Source organism: Muscardinus avellanarius (genome assembly GCF_963383645.1).
Source record: "Muscardinus avellanarius genome assembly, chromosome: 16".
NCBI classification, from domain to species: Eukaryota; Metazoa; Chordata; class Mammalia; order Rodentia; family Gliridae; genus Muscardinus; species Muscardinus avellanarius.
Genome location: NC_137802.1, coordinates 69,086,539 through 69,105,145, shown reverse-complemented (window position 1 = coordinate 69,105,145; position 18,607 = coordinate 69,086,539). Strand labels below are relative to the sequence as shown.

The window sequence follows — 18,607 nt, the reverse complement described above, 5'->3', positions numbered from 1 at the left end:
TATAGCCCAGAGGTAGAAAGCCTCTGGGTTCCACCCCAAGTACCACCAAAAAAAAAAAAAAAAAAAAAAAAAGAATATAAAATAGGGCTGGGTGTATAGTGTTTAGATTCCCCTAGGTTCCATTCCTAGTACAAAATAAGAAGGGATGGGATGTAGCTCAGTGGTGAAATAATCCCAGCTTCAATCCTAGATCCTAGTAACACACACACACACACACACACACACACACACACACACACACACGTGCGTGCAGTAAGTAGTGTACGTATATCCCGCCTATTGTAGGGACATACTTACACTACAAATGTATTTGCTGTTTTTGTGAAATTCGCATGAAGCAGGCATCCCCGGCTTGTCGTGGCTGAACCTGGCAGCCCTAGCGGGAGGGCCCCGACCCTGGCTCTGCTGCGCCTTGGCGCTGCCCACCTCTGTCCCTGATGATGACCGTGGCTGCGTGCGGCTGGCCCAGGCGGGTCCCGAACTTGGGGTTGCTGAGCTGGACGTAGAAGCGGCGGCTCTGGCGGCCCCGCAGCAGAGAGTCGACTTCCTGCAGCTCCAGGAGCTTCACCTGCACCTCCTTCCAGGTCTCCCCGGGGTGGAACAGCAGCTCGCCCTCCGTGGGGACGTAGTCCTGGGAACGGCAAGGGCCAGGGTCAGACCAGGAATGGGGGATGAGGCAGCTCAGAGCCTTCTGGGGCACGTGGCACCACAGAGCCCATTCCGTGGGCTGTCCTGTGTGAACCCGAAAAGTTCAGGTTTACACAGCACCTCCTGGTGGTGAGCACTGTTTTTGGTTTTTTTTGCAGAACAGGGAATTGAATCGAGGGGCATTCTACCTCCAAGATTCATTCCGAGCCCTATTTGTTATTCTTTAAGTTTTAATTTAAAAAAATTTTTTTGTGGTACTGGGGATGGAACCCTTCTCCAGGTACACTTCCAGACCTAATATATGTGTGTGTGTGTGTGTGTGTGTGTGTGTGTGTGTGTATTTGTGTGTGTGTGTGTAATACTAGGGTTCCTGGAAACCCTTCTACCTCCGGGCTACACTCCCAGACCTATTTTATATTTTTATTTGGAAACAGGGTCTCTTAAGCCAGCGAGGCTGGCTTCGAACCTGCGTGATCCTCCTGTCTCCACCTCCTAAGCGCAGGGATTACAAGCGTGCGCCACCACGCCCGGCTGTTAGTCCTTATTTTGAAACAGGGTCTCACTAAGTTGAGGAAGGCCTCACTAAGCTGAGGCTGGCTGAGAACCTGCGATCCTCCTGTCTTACCTCCAAAGTACTGGGATTACATGCCTATGGTATCACACCCAGCTTCTTCTTTTTTATTTTTTTTGTGGGTCTGGGATGGAACCCAGGGGCATGTGAACTCTGAGCCACACCCCTGCCCTATTTTTATTCTTTATTTTGAAACAGGGTCTCACACGCAGCTTCTGATGAGCACTTTAAATGCTAACTCACTTAATCCCCACAGCAGCGTGAGGCAGATGCATTGCTGTTCCAATTAGCAGTTGAGGAAATTGAGTCCCAAAGAAGGCTATGGAGAGTGCCCAAGTTCACCCAGGTGTTGTGTGGCAGAGCTGGGATTTGAGCCAAAGAGAGAGAAAAGAGAGAAAGAGACAGACAGACAGACAGACAGACACACACACACACACACACACACACACAGGGATGCATCCCAGGGTTCCCCACACAAGTAGGCAGCCAGCCGTGGGCATCTGGGATTTGCAGGTCCCACTTAGGAAGGGAATAACGGTCCCTCACACTGTGGTTCCTGCCTGGCCCCAGATGCTCCTTGCTGGGTGGCGTGCTTCTGTTAGCTCCAGCTTTCCTCTTTCAATGCCCTAAGCCTGCCCCACAGAGAGAGAGAGGAGAGGGGAGGGAGGAGAGGGGAGAGGGGATAGGGGAGAGGGGAGAGGGGGGGAGAGAGAGAGAGAGAGAAAATCATGCCTGTGAGATAAAGGCCTTCTCACACATGGCCACTAGGTGGCGCATCACACCAGCGTTTTGCCAGGCGACGCTAGCATGAGGCTGGGAAGCCCAAGGCTGCGGAGGCTCCTAGGTGGAGGTTGACTGCTTGCTGCAAGCAGCGAATGTGGACACTGCAAAAATGTCACTGACACAGAAGATAAGGCGAGGGGACTTTTCTAGATTAAAGACTAAAGATACAGGACCACAAATGCAATGCCAGAACTTTGACTTGTTTCCAGGTTAGGGCAAAAAGTTACCCAGGATGTGGACTAATCGTTAAAAAAACGAGCCGGGCGTGGTGGCGCACACTTGTAATCCCCGCACTTGGGAGGCAGAGACAGGAGGATCACGCAGGTTTGAAGCCAGCCGCGCGCACTGGTTTAGGAGACCCTGTTTCCAAATAAAAATGTAAAAATAGGTCTGGGGGTGTAGCCCGGAGGTAGAAGGGCTTCCAGGAACCCCAGGACCACCAAAAACAAAACAAACAACAACAACAAAAAAAACTAGTATAAGCTGGGAGTGATGGCAGCGCTTGGGAGGCTGAGACAGGAGGATCGCACAGGTTCCAGCCAGCCTCAGCTACTTAGTGAGGCTCTCTGCAACTTAGTGAGACCCTGTTTCCAAATAAATTATAAAATGGGTCTGGGAATATAGCCCAGAGGTAGAAAAGCCCCTGGGTTCCACCCCCAGTACCACAAACAACAACAACAACGAAACAAAACAAAATACTAGTATAATCCAGCCAGGTGTGGTGGCACACACTTGTAATCCCAGCGCTTGGGAGGCTGAGACTGGAGGATCACATAGGCTTGAAGCCAGCCCCACTACTTAGTGAGGCTCTCAGCAACTTAGTGAGACCCTATTTCCAAATAAAGTATAAAATAGGTCTGGGAGTATAGCCCGGAAGTAGAAAAAGCCCCTGGGTTCCACCCCCTAGTACCACACAAAAATAAAGACTAAAGAATAAAAAACAGGGCTAGGGCTGGGGCCTGGCATGGTAGTACACGCTTGTAATCCCCACGCTTGGGAGGCAGAGACAGGGGGATCGTGCAGATTCTAAGCCAGCCTCGCTGGCTTAAGAGACCCTTTTAACAAATAAAAAATAGGTCTGGGAGTGTAGCCCGGAGGTAGAAGGGCTTCCAGGAACCCTAGTACCACCAAAAACAAAAACAAAAAAAACAGGGCCGGGGATGTAGCGTGGAGGTAGAATGCCCCTGAGTTCAATCCCCAGTACTGCCAAAACTAACTAACTAACTAAATAAATAAAACCTTGTCTAGTATGCATAAGGACCCGGGTCTGATCCTTAGCACTAAAAAAAAAAGTTAAGCACTCCAGTGTATTTGTGTAAGGACAGCAGGCCAGCCGTAATCTCTATTAAAATAGGTACATCACTGAGATAGATGGTCATACAATTTAATTAATTAATTAATTAATTTATTTATTTAGGTGGTACTGGGGGTGGAACCCAGAGGAGGCTTTCTACCTCTGGGCTGTACTCCCAGACCTATTTTATACTTTATTTGGAGACTGAGAGCCTCACTCAGTAGCTGAGGTTGACTTCGAACCCGTGCAATCCTCCTGTCTCAGCCTCCCAAGCGTGGGGATTACAAGCGTGCGCCACCACGCCCGACACTATTTATTTTATCTTTTTAAAATTATTTTTGTGGCACTGGGGATGGAACTCCAGGGGCATTCTTCCTCTGAGTTATACTCCCAGTCTTATTTTTTTATTCTTTATTTTGGAACAGGGTCTCACTGAGTTGCCAAGGGCCTCAGTAAGTAGCTGAGGCTGGCTTCGAACCCGCGCGATCCTCCTGTCTCAGCCTCCCAAGCGCGGGGATGACAAGCGTGCGCCACCGCGCCCGGCTACACTCTTGGGACTCTTCACTGGGCGCACTGGGGTAGTGACGAGAACTGTAAAGAAACTAGAGCATGCCCGAGCTGCCTCGGCCTGTTGGGCTATGTATGTTCCCCTGTGTTTGTTGAATGGGCCTGTGGGCCCAGTCGGCCAGCCTTTATTACTTTGATAGAATTTTTGCTATAAGTATTTTTAGTTTCTAAATGTTGGTAATAGCTGGGCATGGTGGCCCACGCCTGTAATCCCAGTACTTGGGAGGCTGAGACAGGAGGATCGCACGGGTTCGAGGCCAGCCTCAGCTACTTAGTGAGGCTCTCGGCAACTTAGTGAGACCCTGTTTCCAAATAAAGTATAAAAAATAGGTTTGGGATAGAAATAGCTTGGAGATAGAAAGCCTCTGGGTTCCACCCCCAGTACCACCAAATAAATAAATAAATTAATTAATTAATAGCTGGACATGGTGGTGCCCACTTATAATCCCAGTACTTGGGAGGCTGAGACAGGAGGATTGCAGGTTTATGGCTAGGCTCAGCTACTTAGTGAGACCCTGTTTCAAAACTAAAGAATAACCGGGCGTGGTGGTGCACACTCGTAACCCCAACATTCGGGAGGCTGAGACCAGAGGATTGCGGTTTGCGGACAGCCTCAGCTACTTAGTGAGGTCCTCCACAACTTAGTGAGACCCTGTTTCAAAAATACAGAATAAAAAATAGGGTGGGGGTGTAGCTCGGAGGTAGAATGCCCCTGGGTTCTATCCCCGGTACCTAAAAACAAACAAACAAAAAAAAAAACCCCAAAAAACAAATAAACAACAAAAAAAACCCTAAAGAATAAAAATAGGACTAGGGGTATAACTTGGTGGTAAAATGCCTCTGGGTTCAATTCCCAGTACCAAAAATATAAATAAATTAATTAGTTAAATAAATTAAAAACCTGTAGTTAAAACTGAGCCTGCCTGCCACCTAGCTCTTTGGCTGTCCTGATACCAGGGCTCAGCAATAAAAGGGCCATTAAGTCAGGTGCGGTGACGCACACTTGTAATCCCAGCATTTGGGAGGCTGAGACAGGAGGACCATGGCTCGCAGACAGCCTCAGCTACTACTTAGCGAGGAGGCCCTTGCAACTCAGTGAGACCCTGTTTAGTCTCAAAATAAAGACTAAAAAATAGGGCTGGGGTGTAGCTTGGAGGTAGAATGCCCCCTGGGTTCCATCCCCAGTACCAAAAATAAAATAAAATAAAAATAAAAATAAATGGCCGGGCGTGGTGGCGCACGCTTGTAATCCCCGCACTTGGGAGGCAGAGACAGGAGGATCGCGCAGGTTCGAAACCAGCCGCGCACGCTGGCTTAGGAGACCCTGTTTCCAAATAAAAATGTAAAAATAGGTCTGGGAGTGTAGCCCGGAGGTAGAAGGGCTTCCAGGAACCCCAGTACCACAAAATATAAATAAATAAAAAAAATAAAGGGGCCATTAGCCCAGGCCATGCCCTCTCTGCCTGGAAGGGCTGCTCCCGCTTCTTGGCCTGGGAGGAAGCGCAAGAGTGACAACTGGGGAGGCTGACCCAGAGACACGGGGTCTGCGAGGCCAGCTCCGGAGGCCTGGAGGCCCAGTGTGGGCGGATGAGGCTCCACTTTTCTAGGAAAGGTTTGGCTGTCCTGCTACATCCTGAGTCACTGTAGGGGGACAGGGGTGGTCTGGATGAGTTCCTGGCCCATCCAGGAGGAAACAGCCCCCTGGGACTATGTCCCTCGCAGCGATGTGGCTTCATCTCCAGGGTGTCACTGGTACTTTGGGCGAGTGAGACACTCCTGCCTAGGGTGGCAGGGGCAAGTGACGTGTCCTCAGGAGGACAGGCAGGGGCACACTAGCATCCAGGGCCTTGGGCAGCTGCCGGGTGCTGCTGTGTTCTAGGAACCATGGTGCCCCTAGGCCTCGTGACCCTAGGTCCCATGCCAGAGCCTCACCCGGTTGCCCTGTGCCGTGTTGTCCTGGGTGCGGTAGGAGACCTGCGACTTGCCATTGTCCAGGATGCGTCGGATGACGGGGATGCGGGCCACTTGCTCCCCATGGTTGACTGAATACTCAGGCTGTTCAAAGGAGACCACGCCGCTGGCTGTGAGGAGCAGGGTACGAGTCAGGGGCCCTGGCCTTGGTTTCTGTCCTCCCTCTGGACCACACCCACCACCCTCCAAGGGAGAATGAAGGAATTGGATGGAAAATTCTTCCATTAAAATGTTGAGGGGTGCCGGGCGTGGTGGCACACGCTTGTAATCCCAGCATTCGGGAGGCTGAGACTAGAGGATCGTGATTCGTGGACAGCCTCAGCTACGTAGTGAGACCCTGTTTCAAAATAAAGAATAAAAAACAGAGCAGGGGGTATAGCTTGGAGGGCCCCTGGGTTTTATCCCCAGACCACCCCCCCTCAAAAAATTAGTTGAGAGGTGAAGCTGGGAATGGTGGTGCATGCTTGTAATCCCAGTCATTGGGAGGTTGAGATGGAGGATCATAGGTTCAAGGCCAGCCTCAGCTAGTTAGTGAGGACCTCAGCAACTTGGTGAGATCCTGTTTCCAAATAAAAAGCCAAATAGGTCTGGGGGTATAGCCAAAAGGTAGAAGAAGGCCCCTGGGTTCCATCCTCAGTACCAACCAAAAAAAAAAAAAAAGTTGAGGCTGGGCACTGTGGTGAACTCCTGTAATCCTAGTATTTAGGGAACTGAGACAGGAGCATTGCAGGTTCAAGGACAGCCTCAGCAATTAATGAGACTCTCATCAACCTAGTGAGACCCTGCTCCAAAATACAATTAGAGCTGGGCATGGTGGTGCACGCTTATAATCCCAGTACTTGGGAGGCTGAGACAGGAGGATCGCAGGTTTGTAGCCAGCCTCAGCTACTTAGTGAGGCCCTCCACAACTCAGTGAGACCTTGTTTCAAAATAAAGAATAAAATAGGGCTGAGGATACAGCTAGGTTGGATTCCCAGTACTACCAAAAAAATAAAATAAAATAAAATAATAGGGCTGGAGTGTACCCTGGAGGTAGAATGTCCCTGGGCTCAATCTCCAATACCACAAAAAAGAAAAAGAAAAAGAAAAAAAGTTGAGGGGCTAGGCTGGGCATGGTGGTGGTCAATGCCTATAATCCCAATACTTAGGAGGCTGAGACAGGAGGATTGCAAGTTTGTGGCCAGCTTCAGTAATTTAGTGAGACCCTGATTTAAACTAAAAAATAAAAAGGGCTGGAGTAAGCTGGCCGTGGTGGCACATGCTTGTAATCCCAGAATTTTGGAGGCTTAGATAGGAGGATCGGGGTTCGCGGCCAGCCTCAGCTACTTTGTGAAGCCCTCTGCAACTCAGTGAGACCCCGTTTCAAAATAAATAAAAAATACTGCCTGGCGTGGTGGCGCATGCTTGTAATCCCCGCGCTTGGGAGGCTGAGACAGGAGGATCGCACGGGTTCGAAGCCAGCCTCAGCTACTTAAGTGAGGCTCTCAGCAACTTAAGTGAGACCCTGTTTCCAAATAAAATATAAAATGGGTCTGGGAGTATAACCCGGAGGTAAAAAGCCTCTGGGTTCCACCTCCAGTACCACCAAAAAATAAATAAATAAATAAATAAATAAATAAATAAATAAATAAATAAAACAGGGGAGTAGCTCAGAGGTAGAATGCCACTAGGTTCCATCCCCAGTACCACACACACACAAAAAGGACCGGGGTGTAGCTGAGAGGTAAAATGCCCCTGGGTTCAATTCCAGCAAAACACACACACACACACACACACACACACACACACACACACACAGAGCTGAGGGGCTGGAACCAAGTGTCCAACAGACACCCTGGTAGAGTCAGGCAGGAGCAGGATCCGAGACAGAGCCCTGATACTTGGGGTCAAGGGCAGAGTAGACCCCATGGGGTCTGGTGCAGGGGAGAGGGGCCGGGGCCAGGGGCCCTGTGGGCGCAGGGAGGACCACTGTCAGCATCCCCAGGGTCCATGTGCGATGACCCATTAGTCGCCAACTCCCCCCATATATGAGGAACAGTGGCAGCTTTATGATGAGCCCAACAGAATCTCCCACTTACTCAGCCCTTTCAGGCCTGGGACGGCTCGGACCCATTTTACACTGGAAAACCCCAGACTCATAAGGCAGGTCCCACTCACAGTGGGACTTCGGGGGAGCGGGTACCCAGACCCCCCGCCCGCCCTCTCCCCGCGCTGGCCGACCTCGCTCCTTGACGATGGTGATGTTCACCAGGCGGCGGCCCAGAGTGGCGGCGCCCACGGGCACATCGATGGCCTCCACCAGCAGTTGCTTCTCGTCGTCATCCTCGGGCCGGATGAAGAGGGGCACACGCACGTCCACCAGCTCCACGCCCTCTTGGAACTCCACCATGCCCCGGGCATCTGTGGGGAGGGCTCAGATGTGGGTCCTGGCCACACCCGGAGGGAGTGAGGCAGGGCGCAGGAGCCCGCTCACCTACCCTGCTCCGCTGTGAGGGTGTAGTAGCCGGGGGCCACCTTGAGCTCGTGGAAGGCCCCCTGCTCCACCTGCTTCTCCGTCAGCTTCAGCAGCGCCTGCTTGGCCGAGCGGGGCGCCGTCAGCACTGTGTCCACGATGGTGTGGTCCTGCCTGGGTTGGGGCGTCCAGGCGGGAGAGTGTCAGCCTGGCACCTGTCCCTGCCTGTCTCTTTTCCAATCCTCTCTCCATCAGGGGACAGGATGTAAAGCAACCAGGAGAAAGAAGCCAGGTGTGGTAGTTCTTTTCCTTTCTTTCTTTCTTTCTTTCTTTCTTTCTTTCTTTCTTTCTTTCTTTCTTTCTTTCTTTCTTTATTTCTCTTTCTAGTACTGGAAATGAAGCCCAGGGGGGTTCTACCTCCAAGCGACACCCCCAGCCCTATTTTTTATTCTTTATTTTGAAACAGGGTCTCAGTAAGTTGCAGAGGGCCTCACTAAGTAGCTGAGGCTGGCTGCGAACTGTGATCCTCCTGTCTCAGCCTCCCAAATACTGGGATTACAAGTATGAGCCACCACTCCAGGCAAGGCTCTGATTCTTTTTTTTTTTTTTTTTTTTTTGCAGTACTGGGGATGGAACCCAGGGGAATTCTACCTTCGAGCTGTATTCTCCAGCTCTATTTTTTATTCTTTATTTTGAAACAGGGTCTCACTAAGTTGCAGAGGGCCTAAGTAGCTGAGGCTGTCTGTGAACCGCGATCCTCCGGTCTCAGCCTCCTGAATGCCAGAATTACAAGCCTGTGCCACCACGCCCAGCTCCCCTAGCCCTATTTTGTATTCTTTTTTTTTTTTTTTTTTTTTCCGGGTCTGGGGATGGAACCCAGGGGCATTCTACCTCCGAGCTACACTCCCTGCCCTATTTTTTATTCTTTATTTTGAAACAGGGTCTCACTGAGTTGCAAAGGGCCTCACTAAGTAGCTGAGCCTGGTCTTGAACCACGATCCTCCTGTCTCAGCCTCCCAAGTACTGGGATTAGAAGCGTGTGTCACCATATTTGGCTTTTTTTTTTTTCTTTTTTCTTTAAAACAGGGTCTCACTAAATTGCTGAGGGCGTTGCTAAGTGGCTGAGGCTGGCCTGGAACCTGCAATCCTCTTGCCTGAGCCTCCCAGTACTGAGATTACAGGCATGCACCAGCACATCCCGTGAGCCCCTCTTCACATTCTCCCAGAAGGGCCGGGACTTCAGGGAAAACTGGGATAAGAGCCGTGTGACCTGCTGTTAATCTGCCTGCCCCCCAGTGCCAGGCTCTCTGAGGCCCCGGCTAGCCCTGGTGCTGGGCGGGCACAGTCACCTGTATGGGGCAGGGGCCGCTCTGTGTGTTTTGGCCAGTTCTAGTCCTGTGGCGCCTGTCCAATGCATTAATTAGCCTTTGTTGAAGGAAGGGCCCGGTAAAGGAATGAAAGAAGGACCTGACCCACGGCAGACGCTGTGGCCTCCCTTCCTGTGTGATGGAGATAGGGGTGGGGAAGGGGCAGAAGGATTGGGGACTGGGGCGGGGCCAAAGATAAGGGGTGGGGCTCTCCCATCCCTACAAGCTCGCTCAACTCACTTTTTTCCAGCGTTGGGTTGCTGCCTGTGGGGACAAAGAAGAGACCCTGAGGCAGGCGGCCCTCTGTGTATGGGACCCTCACTGCCCAGCTCGGGGCTCCCTGGGACTCACCGGAACTTGGTCTGCTGGAGCTTATGTGAACCAGTCACCTGTCTGTACACCTCGTTCAGCTGCCGGGAAAGAGGGTTCTGAGTTCTGGTGCCCGCCCCAGAGGACCTCTCAGGGTCAGCCGGGACATGGCCCCTGCCAGTCCCGAGGCCCAGGCCCTGTGGCCTCCCGGGTGACCTCGTCACGCCAGGCACATGTCTGGAGCCCCCTCCCACCCACTGCCCTCAGTTGCTCACATTCTCCTCCACCTCCTGGCGCAGCTGGTCGCACTCTCGGGTGCCCGGCTTCAGCAGGTTCTCGGTGCAGAGGCGGGCAAGGCGCAGGGACAGCCCGTAGGGCACTGGGGGCAGGCGGGGAATGGGATCATCAGCGCCCTGCCCGGGGGGCACCGCGCAGCACCTCCTCTGGAAATCAGGCCAGCACAGGGTGGGGGCATCTGGCCACGAGGGGCAGCAGGCCGGGCACACCTAGGCTTGCAGTGGCATCGGGAAGGGGCAGAGGTGGCTGAGCCCTGTGCCCACATCCACCGCCCAGAGAATGGTGCGAACCCAGATCTGGAGCAGAGGTACCCAGGGGCACGCCAGGAGCCACGACACCCACCCCCGGCCCTCACCCAGCTCTGTGGGGTTGGTGCTGGCGGCGTGGGTGGCAAAGCCAGGCCGCTGCACGTTGTTGGTGATTTTCCAGCGGACCATGTCACGCCCCTTGAGGTTGCCGCTGCGTAGCATGGGCGTGTCCAGGTGGTCGGAGGCCATCAGGTTCTCCCGCAGCATGTAGTGGTCTTCCTTGAAGCCGACCATGTGACCTGCAGGGAAGGGTCCTCAGCCCAGGTCCTGCCAAGACTGGCTCAGTCACACTCTGACGGCTGGGACCCAGGGCCTTCCATCCCCACTCTCCCTCCACCCCAGCTCAGAGGAAGAACACTCCAAGCCCCCCGCCCAGGCCCAGGCCAGGCCCCTACCTCGGTTGCAGCAAGGGAGAAGTGCCAGGCAGGCCTAGGAGACAGAGCACTGGGGGTGAGGGCTGGGAAAGCTGCCTCAGCCCAGGTCAGCCGCTCAAGCCATCCCCAACCCACCTCTCTTGCAGGTTCAATTTGCTGATGCTACCCTTGAGCCTGTGAGCCTCCTGTCTGAGCATGCCAAGTACTGAGATAACATGTGTGTGCCACCATGACCATCTTCTTGCTGAGAACTTTACATAACTTAGCTCATTTAAACTTTATCATTAAGCCGGGCGTGGTGGCGCACGCTTGAATCCCAGCATTTGGGAGGCTGAGACTGGAGGATCGCAGTTCGCAGATAGCCTCAGCTACTTAGTGAGGCTCTTTGCAACTTAGTGAGACCCTATTTTAAAATAAAGAATAAAAAAAATAGGGCAGAAGGTGTAGCTCGGAGGTCAAATGCCCCTAGGTTTCATCCCCAGACCCCAAAATAAATAAATAAATAAACTTTATTGTCAAGCCAGGCATGGTGGCACACGCTTGCAATCCCAGCATTTGGGAGACTGCAACAGGATCACAGTTCAGTACCAGCCTCAGCTACTTAGTGAGGCCCTCTGCAACTTAGTGAGACCCTGTTTCAAAATAAAGAATAAAAAATAGGGCTGGGGTATAGCTCAGAGGTAGAATACCCCTGGATTTATTCCTAGTACCACACATGCAAATATTTGAATAAATAAATTTCATCATCTAATTTTTTTTTTTTGCTGTACTAGTGATGGAACTCAGGGGCATTCTACCTCAGAGCTACATTCCCCCCCTATTTTTTTATTCTTTATTTTGAAACAGGGTCTCACTGAGGTACAAAGGGCCTCACTAAGTAGCTGAGGCTGTCTGTGAACCGTGATCCTCCTGTCTCAGTCTCCTGAATGCTGGGATTACAAGTGTGCGCCACCATTCCTGGTTTGCCTCAGCAACTTAATGAGGCTGTCAGCAACTCATCAAGACCTTGGTGAAGGAAGGAAGGAAGGAAGGAAAGAAAGAAAGAAAGAAAGAAAGAAAGAAAGAAAGAAAGAAAGAAAGTGGGTGGGTATGGAAGGGAAGGGAAGGGAAAGGAAAGGAAAGGAAAGGAAAGGAAGAAAGAAGAAAAAAAGAAAGCTAGGGTGTAGTGGAGAGATGGAATGACCCTGGGTTCAATCCCCAGAAACACACACACACACACACACACACACACCACTTCCTCACGGTCACTTCTTCAGGTCAGTCCTCAAAGCTTCGCTGCACAGATGAGGTCACTTGAGGCATGGCGGGGCTAAGTAGCTGCTCAGGGCCACGGCAGGGAGCGGAGCCGGCGGCCTGGCTCCATGGGCTGGGGGGCAGAGGGAGGACCGGGCTCACCTTGCAGCAGGCGCAGTATTTCCAGCACAGCAGCAGCAGCAGGGCCAGGAGCAGCAGCAGGGGGATGAGCAGGAGGATGAGCCACCAGGAGCCGGGAGGGCAGTCTGGGAGGAGAGAGCAGGAGGGAGGCGGTGGCCAGGCGCCCCCGGGCTCTGGCCGCACCCGCTCCCGGCGCCCCTGCCCGCTCACCCTTCTTCCTGTGCACCAGGACGGTGCTGTTGGGCCCAGGGGAGCCGTCGCCCTCCACGGTATAGCTGTAGGTGCAGTCATCATCCTCGTCCCGGAAGGAGCAGTACTCCACCACCTCCTCAGCTGCACCCACAGATGGTCATCAGGGTGCCCAACCCCACCCCACCCCTCCAACCCCGGCTTGGCGAGGTGTCCCTACTCCACGCCCACCCTGCCTGCTGCAGGGCTTGGGGCACTTCCTGCGGGAGAGCCTGAGTCCCCTCCGGGGTGCCCCTCCCTGGTGACACGGGGCCACCCTGCCCAGGAGCATCAGAGCCCTCAAGTCTATCTCCTTCAGTTCCCTGAGCTGGGCATCTGTCAAGAGCATGGGGTCCTGCCAGTGTATCTGACCTAGGTGGGGAGGCTGTGTAGCCCACAGCCCAACTCTGTGCCCTGCCATGCCCCTGCCCACGCCAGGTGCCTCCTCCCGGGCTCCTTGTGCCCTCCTCAACTGTGCCCTCTGGCCAGACCACATACCCTCAGCCCCTGTGTATACCCTGACTGTGCGCCCACACCTGGGTTCATTCATTCGTTCCTTATTTCCTTTCTCTCTCTCTCTCTCTCTCTCTCTCTCTCTCTCTCTCTCTCTCTCTCTCTCTCTCTCGGATTGGACCAAGGGGTTGTTCTACCTCCAAACTACACTCTCATCCCTTTTTTTGTGTGTGTGTGGCTCTGGGGATGGAACCCAGGGGCATTCTATCTCTGAGCTACACCCCCTGCCCTATTTTTTATTCTTTATTTTGAAACAAGGTCTCACACTGAGTTGCAGAGGGCCTCACTAAGTAGCTGAGGCTGTCCCCGAACCGCGATTCTCCGGTCTCAGCCTCCTAAGCGCTGGGATTACAAGTGTGCGCCACCACGCCTGGCTCTTTTTATATTTATTTTAAAACATGGTTTCACTGAATCATTGTGCCCTAGCCTTGGACCCAAGCTCCTCCTATTCAGCCTCCCAAGCACTGGTATTACAAACGTGTGCCACCAGGCCCGGCCTCCCTGTACCTTTCTTAAGCTCGTCCACCATCTTGACCTTGAAGCTGCACTCCTGGCACGTGCGCCCCTTCTTCTCCCCAGTGCCCCAGGCCTGGCACTGCACACAGGAGCGCAGGTCCTCGCAGAGGCCCAGGCGGATCTGGGTGAGGAGAGGAGGATAGCAAGCCAGGCTCTGCCCCTGATGCCCATCCTGCTCGTGCCCGGGGGTCCCAGCCCACACCCCGGCGCCTGGCCTCACCGCCGAGTAGTTGATCTCGCAGGTGGTGTCCGTGTAGAGTGACTGCTGGTTGCAGTGGCAGCGGCCACACTCGCAGTAGCCACGCCCATTGCAGATGCCCTGGGGTGGGAGGGGCCACAGTGAGCTGAGGCCCATCCTGCCCGCTCCCTCTCCCTTCTCTTGAGAGGGTGGGTGGCCCTGCCTTGGGCCCCCTCTGCTGCCCAGGCCTACCCCGTTGCTGTCGATGCAGGTGGCATTGCTCAGGGGGCAGTCACAGCTCAGGCCCGTCCATCCAGGCTCACACACACACTGGCCCATGGAGCAGCGTCCTCGGTCTACAGGGCGGGGGAGAGAAGGGAGAGGAGAGCTATGCAGCACCTGCGATCCAGGCTGCCCACCTACAAGGAAGGCCTGAGGGAGCCAGGGGCAGGAGCGTGTCTTCCTCCAGGTCCCAGTCTCCATCCACCCTGCCTTCCACCACTGCTCTGCAGCCAGAGTGAACACCCACAAACACATCCAGTAACGGGGTTCCTCTGCTTAAGAATTTCTTATGGGGCCAGGCATAGTGGCACATTTGTAATCCCAGCATTCGGGAGGTAAAGACCGGAGGATCGCGGTTCACAAACAGCCTCAGCTACTTAGCGAGGCCCTTTGCAACTCAGTGAGACCCTGTTTCCAAAATAAAAAGACTAAAAAAAAAGGGGGGGGCTGGGGGTGCAGCTTTGAGGTACAAAGCCCCTGGGCTTCATCCCAGTACTACAAAAAAAAAAAAAAAAAAAAAAAGAATCTCTTATGGCCAGGTGTGGTGATGTACACCTGTAATCCCAGTACTTAGGCGGCTGAGATAGGAGGATATCAGATCCGAGAACAGCTTTAGCAACTTACGGAGACCCTCGGCAATCTGTTCCAAAGTAAAAAATAAAAAAGGCTGGAGGTTAAATGACCCTTGGTTTAATCCCAGGTAGCAAAACAAAACTAACAAACAAAAAAAGCTTTTACAGAGCCGGGTGTGGTGGCGCCCACTTGTAATCCCAGTACTTGGGAGGCTAAGACAGGAGGATCCAAGTTCTCTCCCAGCCTCAGGGACTTAGTGAGGCCCTCCACAACTTAGTGAGACCCTGTTCCAAAATAAAGAATAAAAAAATAGGGCTGGGGGTGTAGCTTGGTATAGCCCTGGGCCCAGTCCCAAACACACACACACACACACACAAAAAAAAAAAAAAAAAAAAAAACCTCTTACAGATCTTGGCCAACAAAATAGGTAAGAAAAATGTATAAATATTAGAAAGTAAGAGAAAGACTATCATCTGCAAGTATCAGGAACATGTTACAAGATATAAAAAAATGGACAGATAAATGATTAGATTTCGTAAATGGCTGGATACAAGCTAAACATACAAATAGAAAATGAAAGTAACCTGGCGTGGTGGTGCACACCTGTAATCCCAGTACCTGCACTCTGCCCGTCTCCTTCCCGAGAGGCATGTTTCTCCTGTCTTCTTGTAATTCTACGTGTGTGTGTGTGTGTGTGTGTGTGTGTGTGTGTGTATACTAAAGATCAAACCCGGGGGTGCTCTACCACTGAGCCACATCCCCAGACCCCTCATTTTTGGATTGACCCCATAGGCATTCTACCTCTGAGCTACACCACCAGCCCTTCCTGACTTCATCTTGAGATGACGCTCTCACCAAGTTCCTGAGAGCCTGGCTAAGTGACTGAGGCTGGCCTCAAACCTGCAATCCTCAGCCTCCTAAGTACTGGAATTACAGGGGTGTGCCGCTGAGCCCAGCTCATCCCCAGCCCTTTTTATTGTTTTTGTGTTGTGACCGGTTCCCTCTAAATTGGCCAGGCTGGCCTGGAACTTGTGATCCTCCTACCTCCTGAGTAGCTGGGATTATAGATGTATGCCACCATGCCTAGTGGGTTGGGTCAGAGTTTTATTTATTTATTTATTTATTTATTTATTTATTTATTTATTTATTTATTTTTTGCAGGTCTGGGGATGGAACCCAGGCATTCGACCTCCGAGCTATACCCCCTGCCCTATTTTTTATTCTTATTTTGAAACCGGGTCTCACTGAATTGCAGAGGGCTTCGCTAAGTAGCTGAGGCTGTCTGCGAACTGCGATCCTCCAGGTCTCAGCCTCCTGAATGCTAGGTTTACAAGCATGTGCCACCACGCCCAGCTGGGTCAGAGTTTTAAAATATGGGGCCAGAGCCGAGCGTGGTGGCGCGCTTGGGAGGCTGAGACAGGAGGACAGCACGGGTTCGAAGCCAGCCCCAGCTACTTAGTGAGGCTTTCAGCAACTTAGCGAGACCCTGTTTCCAAATAAAATATAAAAAAGGTCTGGGAGTATAGCCTGGAGGTAGAAAGCCTCTGGGTTCCACCCCAGTACCACCAAAAAATAAATAAAAATAAATAAATAAATAAATAAATAAAGGAGAATTCCTTTAAAAATAAGTAAAATAAAATAAAATAAAATATGGGGCCGGGTGTGGTGGCGCACCTTTGCAGTCCCAGCCATTCGGGAGGCTGAGACAGGAGGATTATGGTTGGCAGCCAGTCTCAGCTACTTAGTGAGGCCCTCTGCAACTCAGTGAGACCCTGCTTCAAAATAAAGAATAAAAAAAATAGGGCTGGGGTGGCGGTATAGTTTGGAGGTAGAATACCCCTGGGTTCCATCCCCAGACCCGCAAAAAAAAAAAAAAAAAAGATGTATTGATGAATGAGAGAGGTGGTGGGATCCGGGTTGGGGCAGACCTGAGTCTTCCCCGCAGCTGCTGAGCTCACCATTGCAGAGAAACCCGGAGGTGCGGGGACACTGGAAGTTGTCGTACTCGCAGAAGGGACCCTCGTAGCGGCCTTCGCCGTAGCACACGCAGCGCCCACACTGACACTCGCCGTGGCCGGAGCAGGGCTTCTCCTCGCCGTCCCTGATGCAGGGCTCCGTGTCGCTCAGCGAGCCCGTGGAGCAGTTGCAGGTCTTGCCACTCCTGAGGGAGGAACCAGCCACTTCTCAGCCCGGAGGAAGGCTGGGCTTTCACTGTCTCCTTTTACAGATGAGGAACCAGATGCTTGGGGGGCCCAGGCGGGTCCGCGCCACACAGACAGCAGGGCTGAGCCGAGGCCCAAGCCGCAGGGCCCTGTCATCCTCCTGGGCCCTGTTACCCTGTTCTTTCCTGGCCCTTGGTCTATATCAGTCACCACAGACTTGTTCAGTGTCTCAAAGCCTGCCCACCCGCCTGCCGCCCGCCTGCCTTCTTTCTTTCTTGGACTTAACTCAGGGGCATTCTGCCTCTTAGCTACACCCCAAACCTTGTTTTCTTTTTTTTTTTTCAGTACTGGAGATTGAACCCAGGGGCATTCTACCTCTGAGCTATACTCCAGACCTATTTATTATTATTATTATTATTATTATTATTATTATTTATTTATTTATTTTTTGCAGGTCTGAGGATGGAACCCAGGGGCATTTGACCTCCAAGCTATACCCCCTGCCCTATTTTTTTTTTTTTTGGTGGTACTGGAGTTCCTGGAAGCCCTTCTACCTGCAGGGTATACTCCCAGACCTATTTTTTATTTTTGGAAACAGGGTCTCTTAAGCCAGAGCGGCTGGCTTCCAATCTGCACGATCCTTCTGTTTCCGCCTCCCAAGCGCGGGGATTACAAGTGTGCGCCACCACGCCTGCCCCCTGCCCTATTTTTTATTCTTTATTTTGAAACCGGGTCTCACTAAATTGCAGAGGGCCTCACTAAGTAGCTGAGGCTGTCCACGAACCGGGATCCTCCTGTCTCAGCCTCCCAAATGCTGGAATTACAAGTATGCACCACCATGACCGGCTATTTTTTATTTTTGAAACAGGGTCTTACTAAGTTGCAGAGGGTTCACTAAGTAGCTGAGAACCTGGATCCTCCAGTCTCAGCCTCCCAAGTACTCAGGTTACAATCTTGTGCCATCACGCCTGACTCCAAGCCCATTTTATTTGAGGTTTTTTTTTTTTTTGTGTGTGTGTGTGTGTGTGTGTATGTGGTACTAGGAATTGAACCCAGGGTATTATCTTCTGGGCTACACCCCAGCCCTATTTTATCTTTTATTTTGAAACAGAGTCTCACTAAATCACTAAGTCACTAAGTGCTCTGGCCTCGAACCCGTGATCCTCCATCTCAGCCTCCCAGGTACTGGGATTACAGGTGTGTCCCACCATGCCCTGCTGCTCTCCTGTTTCGAGACAGAGTCTTGCTATGTTTGACTGACCCCAAGCTCCTGGGCTCATGCAGTCCGTCCAGCGTGGCCCTTGACCTCCTGAGAAGATGGGACTACAGGTTTGCACCACCAGACTTGGCCAGGGCTTTGAAGCTTTAAAAGCTCTTACTAGTTAGAAAGGAGGATTGCAGGTTAAAGGTCATTTTAGCAATTTAGCGAGGGGCGTCAGCAATTTAGTGAGGTCCTGTTTCAAAGTAGAATATAAAATAGGGCTTGGGGAATAGCTCAGAATCCAGATTGTACTGGGTTCAATCCCCATTACACACACATACACACACACACATACACACACACACACACAGCTGGGGCCAGGCATGGTGGTGCACACTTGTAATCCCAGCACTTGGGAGGCTGACACAGGAGGATCTGAGTTTGCAGCCAGCCTCAGCTACTCAGTGAGGCTCTCTGCAACTTAGTGAGACCCTGTTTCAAAATAAAAAATAAAAAATAGGGCAAGGGGTATAGCTCAGAGCCATAATGTCCGTGGGTTCAATTCCCAGTAGCGCAAAGAAAAAAACAATTGCGTTTAGCTGGGCATGGTGGTACCTGCTTGTAATCATAGTACTTGGG

The 18,607-nt window shown here is 52.1% G+C and overlaps 1 protein-coding gene across 1 annotated transcript in view; it reads right to left on the bottom strand.

The window, feature by feature from the left end:
- Nucleotides 1-18,607, bottom strand: part of ITGB4 (integrin subunit beta 4) — a gene marked incomplete at both ends in the record, with an annotated part of 36,086 nt that overhangs the window by 9,469 nt on the left and 8,010 nt on the right. Inside the window, 15 exons of the mRNA XM_080714133.1 lie at nucleotides 427-631; nucleotides 5,796-5,944; nucleotides 8,055-8,234; nucleotides 8,312-8,460; nucleotides 9,894-9,917; nucleotides 10,005-10,063; nucleotides 10,238-10,341; nucleotides 10,615-10,806; nucleotides 10,963-10,996; nucleotides 12,337-12,440; nucleotides 12,526-12,648; nucleotides 13,564-13,693; nucleotides 13,793-13,891; nucleotides 14,003-14,106; nucleotides 16,564-16,766. Coding sequence (XP_080570259.1) covers nucleotides 427-631; nucleotides 5,796-5,944; nucleotides 8,055-8,234; nucleotides 8,312-8,460; nucleotides 9,894-9,917; nucleotides 10,005-10,063; nucleotides 10,238-10,341; nucleotides 10,615-10,806; nucleotides 10,963-10,996; nucleotides 12,337-12,440; nucleotides 12,526-12,648; nucleotides 13,564-13,693; nucleotides 13,793-13,891; nucleotides 14,003-14,106; nucleotides 16,564-16,766 — 1,859 coding nt within the window. The remainder of the gene's footprint in view (nucleotides 1-426; nucleotides 632-5,795; nucleotides 5,945-8,054; nucleotides 8,235-8,311; nucleotides 8,461-9,893; nucleotides 9,918-10,004; nucleotides 10,064-10,237; nucleotides 10,342-10,614; nucleotides 10,807-10,962; nucleotides 10,997-12,336; nucleotides 12,441-12,525; nucleotides 12,649-13,563; nucleotides 13,694-13,792; nucleotides 13,892-14,002; nucleotides 14,107-16,563; nucleotides 16,767-18,607) is intronic.